Source organism: Dicentrarchus labrax, unplaced genomic scaffold, assembly GCF_905237075.1.
Source record: "Dicentrarchus labrax unplaced genomic scaffold, dlabrax2021, whole genome shotgun sequence".
Classification (NCBI taxonomy): Eukaryota; Metazoa; Chordata; class Actinopteri; family Moronidae; genus Dicentrarchus; species Dicentrarchus labrax.
This window is the reverse complement of record NW_026136713.1, coordinates 18307253-18321262: the sequence shown is the minus strand read 5'-3', so window position 1 is coordinate 18321262 and position 14010 is coordinate 18307253. Positions and strand designations below refer to the sequence as shown.

The following is a 14010-nucleotide window of genomic DNA, read 5'->3' as shown; positions in this document are numbered from 1 at the left end:
CCACCAGCCTTCCTCGTATCTCAAAATATCTAACAATAATATGAGGAATAGTTTGTTTTTTTAACCTTCTTTTCAACCTCAAGTATTGTTAAAGTGCCCTTGAGCAAAGTATGTCAGTATTCCAATATACCAGCGTATTAATAACTGTATATAACAGGATGAACTGTATCTGTAGGTAAAAAGAACAAGCTCCGTCTGTACTACCTGTCCTGGTTAAGGAATAAAATCCTACACAATGACCCAGAGGTGGAGAAGAGACAGGGTTGGACTTCAGTGGGTGACTTGGAGGGCTGTGTACACTATAAAGTTGGTAAGTACACACTGGGAAGGGCCACATTGAATGGTACAATTATTTATTTTCCATGATAGAAGTATTAGTGTTGTTGTAGAGAGTCTGAGTAATCAGGTCTCTTTGTCCATCCTGTTTCTTCAGTGCGTTACGAGAAAATTAAGTTCTTAGTGATTGCTTTGAAGAATGCTGTGGAGGTGTATGCCTGGGCCCCCAAACCCTACCACAAATTCATGGCCTTCAAGGTTGGTAACAGTTTAAATTAAATATAAAATCCTCTGTGTGTCCGTGTGAAATAATAGTTAGAAGCTCTTTGCCGCAGCTATAAAGATAATGTGAGCAACATACAGTATGTTGTCAATACTACAGTGTAAGTTAGGGAAATATCTGAAATACTAGATGGGTTGCCAAGCTAACATGCTACATTCATTAAACGTACATCAACTGACAAAAGTTGAGCAAAGTCTAACAAAGCAAGTGAAACCCCAAACAATCACCATACAGAGGATAAAATGAATCTCAAGCTTCTGGAGTTACGTGCAGAATCCAAAATGCTCAGCTAGCATCTCAACTTAATGATTGGGATCTCTGAAGTACTTAAATCACCACCAACAAGTAATCAATACTGTCCATCATTGTCTTTTCCATTCTTACCATGTCTTTGCATTTCTAGGACAAAACAATTATAGACACAGACCAGAAAATCTAATAAGGTCACTTTCACAGCCAGACACAAAGACATGACACATCCAGGCTATGAGAGTCGTACACACAGATTCTCCGCAGAGTTGTGTCCCATTTCTCTGTGTCCTTCGTGGCCTGAGCTACTTTTTCTTCCACACAACGTAGTTTAACCCCCTCCTCAGAAAAGGCCCAAAATACACAACCTCATGGAAGTGATAGCATGACTCTTCAACTTGTCAAAGTCAGTTGCTGATTAATAATTAATGGAGCAGTTAGATCACTGGTGTCACGGTTTATTTTGACAGTGTGTTCAGTCATTAAAGGTAGTAACTGAAATGTGTTTGTCTTTGTGTACAGTCATTCAGGTCTCTGCCTCAAAAACCACTGTCTGTTGACCTGACAGTCGAGGAAGGTCAGAGGTTAAAGGTCATCTACGGCTCCTTGTCTGGTTTCCACGCCATTGATGTCGACTCTGGAACACCCTATGACCTCTACCTCCCTACACATGTGAGAGTCTACTTAATATTCTTTATGCTTTATACATTTGCTTGTTAATTTGTCTGTCTGTCTGAAAGGCTAAGTCCTTCCTGAAATGTCGTGTTTCACTTTTATGAGAGAAATGACGTCTGGGAGAAACTTCACCAACAGGATTTCTCTGGTATATGTTTATTATCTTAAAAACAGGTGTTTGAAAAGGAGGGTCATCTTATAATCAGGGTTGTGGGCCAATACACTAATAAGCTTTATGTAAACAGTGTTAGTGGATCAGTATATCAACGTAATCTTATATCATATATGTTAACCTCAGGCAATTTGGTGGTAAGTTCACACAATAAATTCCTTAAAATGTGTATTTTCAGTTTGTATTTTTCAACTTAATATAAATTCTTACAATTTCTAAAAGATAATGAATTAATGAAAAATATATTAAAACATGTTTGTGCTAGTGACACCAAAGATACTTTTGTAAACTAGGTTGCTAGACCTTTAGTGGACAAGATTATTTATTTCATTTTATATTCTCAAATAATTAAAAAAAGATTATTTTTATTATAATTTTGTATGAAAAGCCCATGTAGAATTTAGTATTCAATATTTCGAGATCTTTGAGATTGTGCATGATATCATTCTCACTGTAGCTGAATCTCTCTATTACACCTGACTTTTACTTTGTGTATTTATCCATCAGCTGTTATCTCTCTATTCAGCCATATCACCTCACTCCTCTCAATCTCTCAGGCTGCACTTCTCCTCCTCCTCTTCCTCCCACTCACAGTGTGCAGATGTCAGTCACTGCTCTCCTTTATTTTTCCTGCTTACCTCTTTCCACCTCCATCCACTATCCTCCTACTCAGTCTGTTGCTGTCAAACACTTTTCTCTTCCTCTTTCATCCTTCTCTTCTTTTCCTCCTCCCACTCTGTCATCCAGTGTGCCATTGTTCATTTGCTCATTTTCTCCTCATTTTTATCTTCCTCTTTGCTGCATTTACCAAACTATCATTGCTCTGTCTCGTCCTTCCTCTGTGCAGTCTGTAGGTAGGTAGAGCTGACAGCAGAAACGAGTGACTCATGATCACATTTCTAGTCAGACGTTGACAGTTTTATTCCCTGTACGACATTTGAACTTTTAGAATTTGATCAAACAAAGCCTGGGTCAAAAAGACGCTTTTGTGCGCATTCGGTTGATTATTGGTTGAATATTTAATTGTTGTGATCTTGGAAAACCTTTAATCCAGAAAGTGATGCAACATGTATCTCCCCCACCCAATAAAGACCACTGTTCCACTGAAGCCACTTGGTCCTCTTGCCAATAACGATATGGGGCACTGAATGAACATCATTCACCATAGTAACATTATAAACATACGACTAAGGAAACTAAGGAAAAGCTTAAAAGGTTACCAAAGCTGCCAAACATCAGTCTATAATTATAGTTCGATATACTGGTACTCACTTTGATGAATCGTCTCCATTTCATTGTCTCTCGAAGTTCTTTAATCCAAGGATTGACTGCATTTGGTGCCTAACATGTCAAGCATGTCCACAGCATTAAATTATAATATTTGTGAAATGTTAATGCCTTAAGATGCAAACTTCCTTGAGTTATAATGATTTATGGAAGTCTGTAAAACTTTACAGCTTTTTTTCCATCTCCTAAAAGGTTTGTGCAAATATATGTGTGCCTTTAAATATGAACAAATCGCCCACTGCTGGTACAATTAGAGATAGAGCGGGTCATCTTTTTTCTCTCCTCTGCTGTATGTGGGCATGTAAAGCTCGCTGCAGCCTGCGGTGAGTCATATTCACATTCAGACTCTGACACATCCTATTAAATATGTTTTAACAAGAGGTTTGAGGCTCAGGATATGACAAAGTATTTTAACTTAAAGTTTGAGTTTAGTCTATTTTGTCATACAGTATAAAGTGTTGCAAGCATTTGGTGGGTTCATTAACTCTTTGTGGACTATACCAGATTATTTCACATACTGCCCATACAGATGGTGCTGAGTGGGTGGCTGGACCAGGGTAATTAATGATTTATATAATTATTTATTTTCCTCATCTTTCTATTATTTTGTGATACTGTGACAATGACACCGTTGTTCCATTTTGGATCTTTGCCATAGCTTCAGAGAGCAGAGGTCAACATGTCTACTTGTATGGCTGGATATTACAAGTTTTGAGTGAAGAGCTAATGCCTCATTTACATCAGTGGTTAAAGAATAGTTGACCCTTCCTAAGCCCCGCCCCTTTTTTGCTCTATGTCCAATAAGAGTTGAGCAGCTTTTTTCCAGCAATTAGATACGCTATGTGCTAGACTCGTCTGTGTTGGAAAGATAACAACATTTTATATATATTATTATATATATATAGTTATATATATATTTATATTTTGTTCTTAATATATGTTGTTTGTATATCTGGAGTTTGTAACAAAAATAATTTCCCCCTGGGAATATTAAAGTATTTCTGATTCTGATTCTGATTTTGAAGGTTATGATTAAAAGATAAAGCGACATTATGTATAGTCACTTTATTATGTTAGTAAGACATTTAACACTAGTTAATTACCTGGCTAATGATTAATACAGATTAGCTAGACAGTTAGCTCGCAGTTTCCTAACATAAGCTAACTTATACATATATATATATATATATGCATTTTTCTGAGCCAGGTTTCAAAAGGGTTAGGACTTAGGAAGTATCAGTGGTTACAATGGTGTGTTAATATGCCTATATCTCTGAAACTGAGCCTGTTCTTTGTGAAATAGATATTTATTTTTAATATTTGTATTTTTCATAACATTAACTTGGATGAAGCAACATTTTTTTGTCCTCTCTGTCTCTCATTCATAACACCTTTCTCTTCGCTCATTCACTCACACATACACCACCCTCAATGTGTGCTACTTTCTGTATTCATGGGGGAGTTGGAGCCAGAGAGGCAGAGAGACATACGAAAAGAGAAATAAGCTCTAAAAATACATCCTTCCTGTCCTCCTTTTCTCGCGATCATTAACCGTGTGTGTCCTAACCTGTTCTTGCTCCTGTTGAGAGTTTTTTTTTTTTTTCCCCCACCGCTCCTCCGTTATATTAAGCGAGTGTGCACACAGCTGCCTACTACATCGGTGCCTTATACTTCTGCTGCTGCTGCGATATCATTTCAGCTCTCCAGCCTCTTTCTCCCTTTTTCCTTTTCACTCTTACATATACAGTCAAGCTTTCTTACACACACACACACACACACACACACACACACACACAAGCTACAGAGCACTTTTAAACCCACTCACTTGCACTGAGACATCCTCATAGTTTGACTACTCTTGAGGACAATTCACACTCCCGATCTTTCTTCATCTTTTCTTCATGGATGTATATTCGTACTCTGACACACACTCATTTAGACACACACACCTGCTTATGTGCATACACACACTCACATGCATCAACAACACATTCACTCACAACACTGACTTCATCATATTAAAAGCAATTCACCTATTCACAAGCCCACACACGCACACACACACACACGCTCACCCACTTAAAGAAACACACACACAAGCTTCTTGCCTGCGAACTATATAACAATGCTGATTCCAAGGCAGAGGATTAAGATTGCGTTGCGTCTGTGGATGCCTGTTCTAATGCTCAGGATTGTGGTGGCTCAGCCTCTGGTAATGTATGAAACACGCTCACAGAAAATATAATTAATCGCTTCTTGTAACATAGCACAGAAGACTGCCTAACTTATTTTTCTTTTTTCCTGGAGGAGCTCTGTTGCTGGAAGGATTCCCTGTTTGTTGGGCTGTTATTAGAGAAATGTTTTTGGACTGGTTAGAGACGTGTTTTGAACTGGTTAGAGACGTGTTTTTGAACTGGTTAGAGACGTGTTTTTGAACTGGTTAGAGACGTGTTTTGAACTGGTTAGAGACGTGTTTTTGAACTGGTTAGAGACGTGTTTTTGAACTGGTTAGAGACGTGTTTTTGAACTGGTTAGAGACGTGTTTTTGAACTGGTTAGAGAAATGTTCTGGAACTGGTTAGAGATCTTTCAACTGAGAAAAAACATCAAGCCAATAATTGCATTTCAGGAAAGTCCTGCCTGTCCCTCTCTGAACTGTATTTCCTTTCTACTTGCCTTTTGATCATCCTCAGTAGTCTTGTACCTTCGACTTATTCTTTGATTCAACAACTGAAACACATGTCATAAAAGAAACTGTACTGTCAACTCTCAGACAGTTGGCAGATGTGCCTTTATGTTTTATGTACAAAAAAGTGTCACAACATTGAAAAACAATGAGCTGTTCTGATTTGAAGTACGTTGAGTAGTTTTGTTTATGATGTCTTTGTGAATTAGTTCAAACTTGTATTTATTGTGTTTATCTCATAGATCCAGGGTTCCATTCATCCCCATGCCATCATCATTCTGCCAAACAGCGCTGGAACAGAGGTTCTGGTTTGCTACGAAGACGAGGGCGTCTACATTGACACCTACGGTCGCATCACCAAGGATACAGTGCTGCAGTGGGGGGAGATGCCTGCATCAGTTGGTAAGTTTCACTCATGCACACACAGACATAATGACACACACACTAAATACACATGAAATTAGAACAAAAAGCACAAAGTGTATGTTGATACGTTACTACCAGAAACACAGTGCCCCTGTGTTGATTAACCTATTTAACAGTGACACATTCATACATCTACAAACTGAGATATTTAATAATTTCAACAATTGGATCGTACTCTTAAGTTACTATTGAATGTATTTCATAGTGGCCAGATGTCTGACTTACTGATTCTAGATCAGCAGCTGTCCTGAGAACTGAAAACTTACCCTGAACCAGATTCTGTGACGACAGATTTGGGACAGGGTGGGCTAAAATTAACATGGTAGTGATTCTGTGTGTGTTGGGTCGGGTCCAGTAGTAATTATTCTAGCATGAAGGCTGTCTGTAGGGAATTAAATTACTCTCACACACACAGTTCTCCTATTTCCTAATGTCTATAGCTGTATGTATTGTATTTCTGTCTCTTCATATCCATGTCCATTGTGTGTCTCTCTCTCCAGCCTACCTTCAGTCTAACCAGGTGATGGGTTGGGGAGAAAAGGCCATAGAGCTGAGGTCAGCCAACACAGGGAACCTGGAGGGAGTTTTCATGCACAAAAAGGCCCAGAAACTCAAGTTCTTGTGTGAAAGGAACGATAAGGTAGGAGTTCAACTCTGTCTGCATTTACTTTTAAGCTTTGCAGCATAAAGTGCATTATTTTCATTCCACAACACAAAACACTTTTTCATCATTTTACAAATTATCTAATTGTGACATACTGAAACATTGTTAAATATATAGAAGATAAGTTGAATAAAGTAAGTAAGATTATGTTTAAAGTTGTTAATTGTTACAGTTTAGTAGAGCAAAAATCAAGAAAATGCTATATTTGTGTTGTTTTGCCAGTATATCACTTTTATTTCTTTCTATTCTTATAAGTCATATACATCAAGTTGTACATCAAGTTGTGAATAGAAAGCCTAATTTACATTGCTTGAATCTCTATAAAACATAAATTGTGAATGCGTTACTTTCACTAAATGAGTTTAAATAATGTAGATTATATGTTATAACCCTGTATATTAAATTTCCTGTTCTCTCTCTCCTGTTTTATAAACAATATAGTTAAAGACAATGGCATGTTCAGTTTGTAGTCCTGACCTTGGAAATAGTTTGACTAAGAACTCTTCAATCAATGGCCACTTACTGGATTTCTTGTAGATTTCTCTGTTATCATGCGGCCAGGAGTTTCATACTGGTACAACTGAACAATCTGAATGAGTAAACTCGATTTGCTAAAGGCCATGAGAAACGTCTGAAAGTTTCAGAGGTATCTAACTGGACCATGAGTTAGGACCTTTTTGTCGAAAAACCATGGTCACATCAGTTTAACCGTAAATGCAGCCACAGTAAGTTAGATTTATGAAAGTATCATAAACTTTGAGCATAATTTCTAAACCTGCGTCTCTCTCCTGTTGCAGGTCTTCTTTGCCTCAGTGCAGTCCGGAGGCAGCAGTCAGATTTACTTCATGACTCTGGGACAGAACTCGCTGTTCAACTGGTAACAACTCGACCCATTGCTCTGGGATCTAGTGGTGGTGTCTGCCTTCATTATTCTGGGTTTACCTGGTGATGCCTTTTTATTTTTGTTCTGACTGATGTTCATCTCCATGGATGGTGGACACCATACAAAGATCAACTAGTTAATCCTGGATTCATTACTCTGTCTTGTCTACAGTAGTTGCCATGTATATGCGCACGGATCCACAGCTGAGTTGACTGAGAGTCCATCACTCCTTCCTTGAATACTGACACCTGAATCCTCGCTCCTTCAGCTGTAGCAACACACAAATCCGGACCTGTAATTCAGCAAAAAAGAGCTTTTGTTCACTGCCACCTCTTCCGTCCATGGAAGCACTGAAAGGTACAACTTTCAGTGTCAGAATTTATCATGTATAAAGCACACACAGCATTTTCTTATGCTTGAAGTCTACCTGGAGTCTTTCCCAGTAGGATTCAGGCTGCAAACCCTCTCTGCACCAGTGTGGCAGAAGACTCTTTTTGTGTCCCGTTGTGTCCAAATGTACCTGGAAGCAAAACCGATGGCTTGATTTGGTGGAATGTGTGGTGATTTCAAATGAACACCAGGTCATCTGGCCTCAACATCCCGTTCCTGCTCTCATCTGTCAGCACTGGAGACAGGAGCCCGCTCAGTTTGTTTCACATTCTCTCTCTGGTGGATCAGTTATCTCTTTCTTTTTCTCGCTGAGGAACTCTGTTGTATCAGTTACACTGCTAAGTATGTGTATATCAGTTACTCGCTCATATTTGCTTTAACAATGCCTGGCTGTGGCGTATGACTGGACCAACTGCTTGCTTTTCATCTGATGAAGTCAAGTCTTTATAGCTGGATAATTGTTCTCAGAATGCAGACCGGGGGAGTTTCTTCTCTGGTGTGTCTTCATGCAAGCAGTATTTGTGTTAAAAGGAGTAAAACTAGAAGAACAGAAGTCCTTCATCAACCTCATTCGCTCCATGGACATCATCTGGGCATTTCAAGGAGTGGGTTGGGGCCACAATGTCAATAATCAGTTTCCACAAACCACCTGTGTTGTCTGCCTGCAATACCTCAGCAGTGTTCTTTATGAAGGAGTTCTTCTTCACTACTGTTAGCAGATATCAAGGACCCAAAGTCATTTGTCAATTACTGTACTGAATCTTTGTTTTGTTGGTTTCCATATAGTATTATTAGACAGTATTATATTATGTACTATCAAATATTATGTTGTTGAAAGAAGAGACATTCAGGGTGGCAGTAAGTCCGTATAACACCCTACAAATCATAGATTCAATCAGTCAAACTGTAACCATAGCTGTAAAATATACTGTCCATGCAAACCTTACAATAAGATGTCAGTATTAAATTTCTCCCATTAAGACATGGACATAAGGTCATTCTCTCCCTAGTGATGAGCTGGAAGTCATCTTTACTCTGTGCTTGAAATCAGTCACCAGTTAGGTAAAAATGATCTGCTGCATTGCAAACTTAACATAAAAATGACTTGAATAGATTTGAGTACCCCAACAGTTTTCTTAGATCCCAGTTTGAGCATTAACTCCCCCACAGATCTAGATCATGTAATTTTAGTCTGATTATTCCATAATAAGATCCTTAACAGCCTTGTTCTTAACTGTAGGAATTGTAATGTACAGCAGAAATGGTGTACACAATTAGAGATACACACCAACTCCACAGTAACAGGCTAAGAATGCTTTTCTGCATCTGTTTTGTACAGCTTATGATGTATATAATCCTGTAAGATGCACTGTTTTCTAAATATTTTATAATTGACAAGCCATCTTTATGTATGTGTACAGAATTATAGGCTTATGAATGTGAAATTCCATCCCAGAACAGAGTTCATACATGTTATTTCCATAATCTTCGAGAGTTCAGGGTGTGTGAACATGAACATGAGCTACTGACAGTGAACTTGAAGGCTCCTGTTCAGGTTTTCAACCTGGTGGATGTCAAATAATGTATCAAGTGAATTCTGTTTTGTGGTTGACTTTCTGCTAACGTGTATGAGTCGGGCTCTTTGCACAATGGCCACCTTGTACATGTTGTCTGTAATATATCCTGCTTTGAAATGAATTTTTGGGTTCAAAGTATAAGCTTAAAAGCCATTCTATAGTCAGTATTGAAGATATAACTGATAGCCTTTTGCTTTGGATCAGTATTACACTACCCAACATGGGATGCACACCTGTTTTTGATGGGTCCAGTTGAGGAATTGTTTTTTATTTTATTTTATTTTTTGAGCCTGGATCTGACAAGTTGCAATGAGCTGGGCTGAAAAAAGGTGAAAATGCCCTGTTGTGCAGTATTTGTTCTGTTCTACTTGATATTTTGATCATTTACGCAATGAGCTTCAAAGAAAGACACCAAAGATAAATGCTTTGATATATTGGCTTCCTTGAATCTGACTGTAAGATAATTCACAAATCACAACTGACTATTTGGTTTGGAAAGATGATGAAAAGTCATCTATATTTTTAGAACGTACAGAGTTTAAGGTGTATTATTATTATATTCTGTACAAAAGATGACCAACACATCAGACACATGGAGGCCTGAAGAGTCTCCCAGGAAGGATGTGTCTTGGTAAATCGCAACATAATATATGCAATTTAATGTTGCTAGTGTTCATATATTTAATAGCTTACATGTATGCTTTAGATAGTGCTAGGTTTGGTAAAAGTGAAGAAACAATTGGTTTTTACCTTCAAATGTGAATTTGCAATTTGTCTGTTTCTGATCCATTTTCATTGTACCAGTTGTCTTTTCCTTCATCGGATTTTGCTCAAAATGCTTACTTGGTTATGTTTTGTGTCATATTATCCTCTATATTTACTCTTTAATGTTCTGGCTATCACAATTTGCTCCAAATGTTTTATATTCATGATACTTTGAGTTTTTGTTTTTGTTACGAGTTGATAGAAATATTGCAGCTGGTTCTGTGAGAATATTTTAAACTGGAAAATTAACATTCTGATGATGATGTCTTATTGCTAAGTTGTTACCAGTATTTCTTACAGTATTTGTTTCAGTAGGATAGATGCTATTACATCAGAGACATCAGACCAGATAGCTAGTTAGCATGGCTACAGTGCATGGAAATACAGGATTGCAAACTAACAGGATGACAGGCGTAGACTTGATAGCTAACATATGGCTAAGTTAGTAGAACGAGGCTAGCAGCATCAAAATGTGTCACTCTGTGTACAAAGTCAGTTTCCGTGTGAAGAACTTGACAAACCACATTTCACATACATACCGTGTTTTAAGATACAATTCAAAATGTATCGGCAAAAAAGACATCTTTTTGACACTGACAATACATTTGTACCTTCCTGCAGCTGACAACTGTTATAAAATTTGATGAACATCTTTAACTACATGAGACATAAGTAATGGCACTTTTATTTTAAAATCTTGACATAAATGCCTTCAGATGTCCTTTTTATATGTGAAGTTTATTCCTCCGAACAGGACATATCGTCGTATTTAGAAACGGGCACTGTGATAGCTTGCGGTCGGCTTTGGTCGGGTCTGTTCAGCTGTGAAATCGAGGCCGGCACAGAACCCGGCAGGTTTGGCCAGGTTCCTGAGCAAGACCCTGGCCATCAGAGTCCAGACAGGACGGACCAAAATTAGTCCCAATCTACCACAGTGGTTCCAGCATGTGTTCAGCTGTACCTTACATTCACACAGACCATGAACAGTAGTGAGTCTGTATTTGCTGCACTATCCAACACGCTCTGTCAATGATGCCTGGTTATCAACACAAGTTGCCAGAGAGCACAAGTGAACTAATTAGTCCTTTCATTAATTCGCCCTTGGACCGACCGGTCTGGTTGATTTCATGTCCCTACTTTTAAAGCAATAATGTATGTTTGAGTACCACCGATTTATCATTGCAATTATATGACCATGAGAGATTTTATCAGAGTTATAATTTGGCAAATTTATGAATTAAGTCTTGTAATGAGTGATACATTACTCATTACATACATATTCATTTTAAAAAGCAGTCGTCCTTATTCTGCCGAGTGTTAGCTCAGCACAAGGGTTCTGTTGTTTGGTTCCTAAAAAGACATCTTTAGTTTATTTCTTCTACGTTGTTCCAGATCATGTTTTATCTGCATCATTCTCCATCCTTCTTAAGAAACAACATAGAACTCAGTTCCTCTGCGAGCTATTTGGAGCCAGTGTCACGTGTAATGATGATTATATATCTGGGTTAATCCATGTGACATCTAAAGCTACAGTTTTGAGGCACACTGAGGAAATTTTTTGTGGGTTATTAGAAACAAACTTCTCCTGCACTTTGCCTGCCTGAGCTGAACATCTGACTGTAGCTGTATCACTAATGAGAGAGAGTTCAGTGCATTTCCGCCTACACCTTCCACTGGTTAAGATTTTGATAGATTCGGTTTTCAGGCCCCCGATGACTCACATCTCCAACTCTCCCACCAACTCTTCCTCTCAACATGTCAACACGTCTCCTCTTTCTTACCGCTGCCTTTTATTGCCTCTGCGTCTTTTTTCTCTCTCCTCTACCCATCTACAACCTACTGCTTCTCTCTAACATTAGAGTAGAAGAATAATGCATCGTGATATTTTCTGTATCGTGATATTGCATCGATTCTCAAAATCACTATCGGTTTTTAGGGTTAAATCTCTAACCGCTAGATAGCAAAAAAAGATATTGTGCATTTAGTGGTGTGTTCTTTATACTATGACAGTTTAACTAAAATTAGGTTGTTGTTTTTTTATTGCAATATATCGCCTATAGCATACACTAATGCCGTATATTGAATCGTAACCCCTGTATCACGATACATATGATTGATGTCACATGCTCTCTATTGCTTTCCATTGTCTCTTTCTCTCTTGTCAAGTCCCTCCATCCCTGTTAGCCCTGTTGAAGGACTCCTCGGCCTGTTTGTGTCATTGGATTGGCTGGTGGGGTGAAAGTATTTGGATTTCTATTAATCAGATATGTGAGGTTTGACGCGTACTAAAGGAAACCACGCAGTATAAACATTTAGGTCCACAACCTCAAGATCAACCTCAATCATCCATGCATAGTGTGCCATGTTTCTCTCTCTTATTTCTGAGCAGCTGCTTATCTGATCTTTCCTTTGAAACATGACGTTATCCATCTTTATTGCATCAAATACTAATGCATAATTTACCAACTGAAGAGTCTTGAAACAGACAACAGAATTGCCCCAACCCTGTTTTTGGCTGATTGGTGAAGTAGGATGAAGCATGATGCAGACAAATAATACAAAACAGCTCGAATGTATTGCATCAGGTTTGCTGTATTCCGTTAAAGAAAGACTGTGTAACGTTTGCAGAGCTGTGGCAACAGTTAGCTTTCAAAACACCTGAGTGTATTGAATTGATCAAGGGTGGGTTTTGTTGCTTATTGATTCAACTTTTAATTTGCAAGAGGAAGAATGTGCCGTTTCTTTTAAAAGTTACACAGTTTTCCTTGAAGTGATGCAACTGTTACTTTCCAGCCTGTGTATGAGCTAAAGTCTGCGGATGAGCTATGCAGTTCTAAAGAAAGTGTGTGTTTGTGCGGGAAGGTGTAATGTAGATTGGGAACAGGTGTTTAATAAGCACAAATTCAGTCTGTAAGAGAAGGAAGGATAGAGTTAGAGGAGGTAGTTAGTGGCTTGAGTCAAGTGTCAGTTAATAGAAGGAATATAGATGTTGCTTTGAAACCCAAATGCACAATGTTTTCTTGTTTTATTTCCTTTAGCCTACAATAATCCTTAGTGTTAACTCAGTTTGGGAAAACAATGGAAAACTTGAGGGTAAAACGATTTATTTTACATGCTAACGGAGCCAATAATGGGGCCAGCATTTCAACAGAGGGCACCAAACTGCACATGTGGATTAATTATCTTTAGATAATGACGGTTGTATTGAGGAGAAGAAGGAAGAGCATGTGAAGGAGAGAGGCAGTAATTGTAATGAAAAGAGACTAGACTAGACTGGTAGTGTCTGTCGATGAGTGATATTTCCCAAATGTTTAGATTTAGCCAATAATTTATAATTATCAGTATATTTGGGACTAACTTGATAGAGTTACCCAACTGCTTGCAATATGGAGTCACAGGACAGTTGTGTTCTTGTAAATTCTAAAGAAAAGTTGAGATTATAAAATACCAAATATATAGATATATTTCTAAGTATATATATTCCCCGTTATGAAGTTGTTCCTTTGTTTTATTTTTATTTTTTGCACTGGACCTATGTTTGATGCATCATATACTGTACTGTACCCCTCCTGCTTTGAGATGATCACAAACTAACTTGTGTTTCCATGTAATGAGGCAAAAGACAGTGAAACAACAATAAATATGTTGAGTCGATGGTGTATTGTGTGTTTTAAATGT

General features: G+C 38.1%; 1 protein-coding gene across 4 annotated transcripts in view; it reads left to right on the top strand.

Annotated features, from left to right (window-relative positions):
- The window catches only part of si:zfos-2326c3.2 (misshapen-like kinase 1), a 61783-nt gene extending 47792 nt beyond the window's left edge, over positions 1 to 13991 (top strand). For all 4 annotated transcript variants that reach the window (XM_051419068.1, XM_051419067.1, XM_051419070.1 and 1 more), the window contains 6 exons: positions 176 to 310; positions 434 to 534; positions 1331 to 1480; positions 5870 to 6029; positions 6554 to 6693; positions 7515 to 13991. In XM_051419068.1, the coding sequence (XP_051275028.1) occupies positions 176 to 310; positions 434 to 534; positions 1331 to 1480; positions 5870 to 6029; positions 6554 to 6693; positions 7515 to 7598 (770 nt within the window). In that variant the 3' untranslated portion in view covers positions 7599 to 13991. The remainder of the gene's footprint in view (positions 1 to 175; positions 311 to 433; positions 535 to 1330; positions 1481 to 5869; positions 6030 to 6553; positions 6694 to 7514) is intronic.
- Positions 13992 to 14010: the final 19 nt, after the last annotated feature.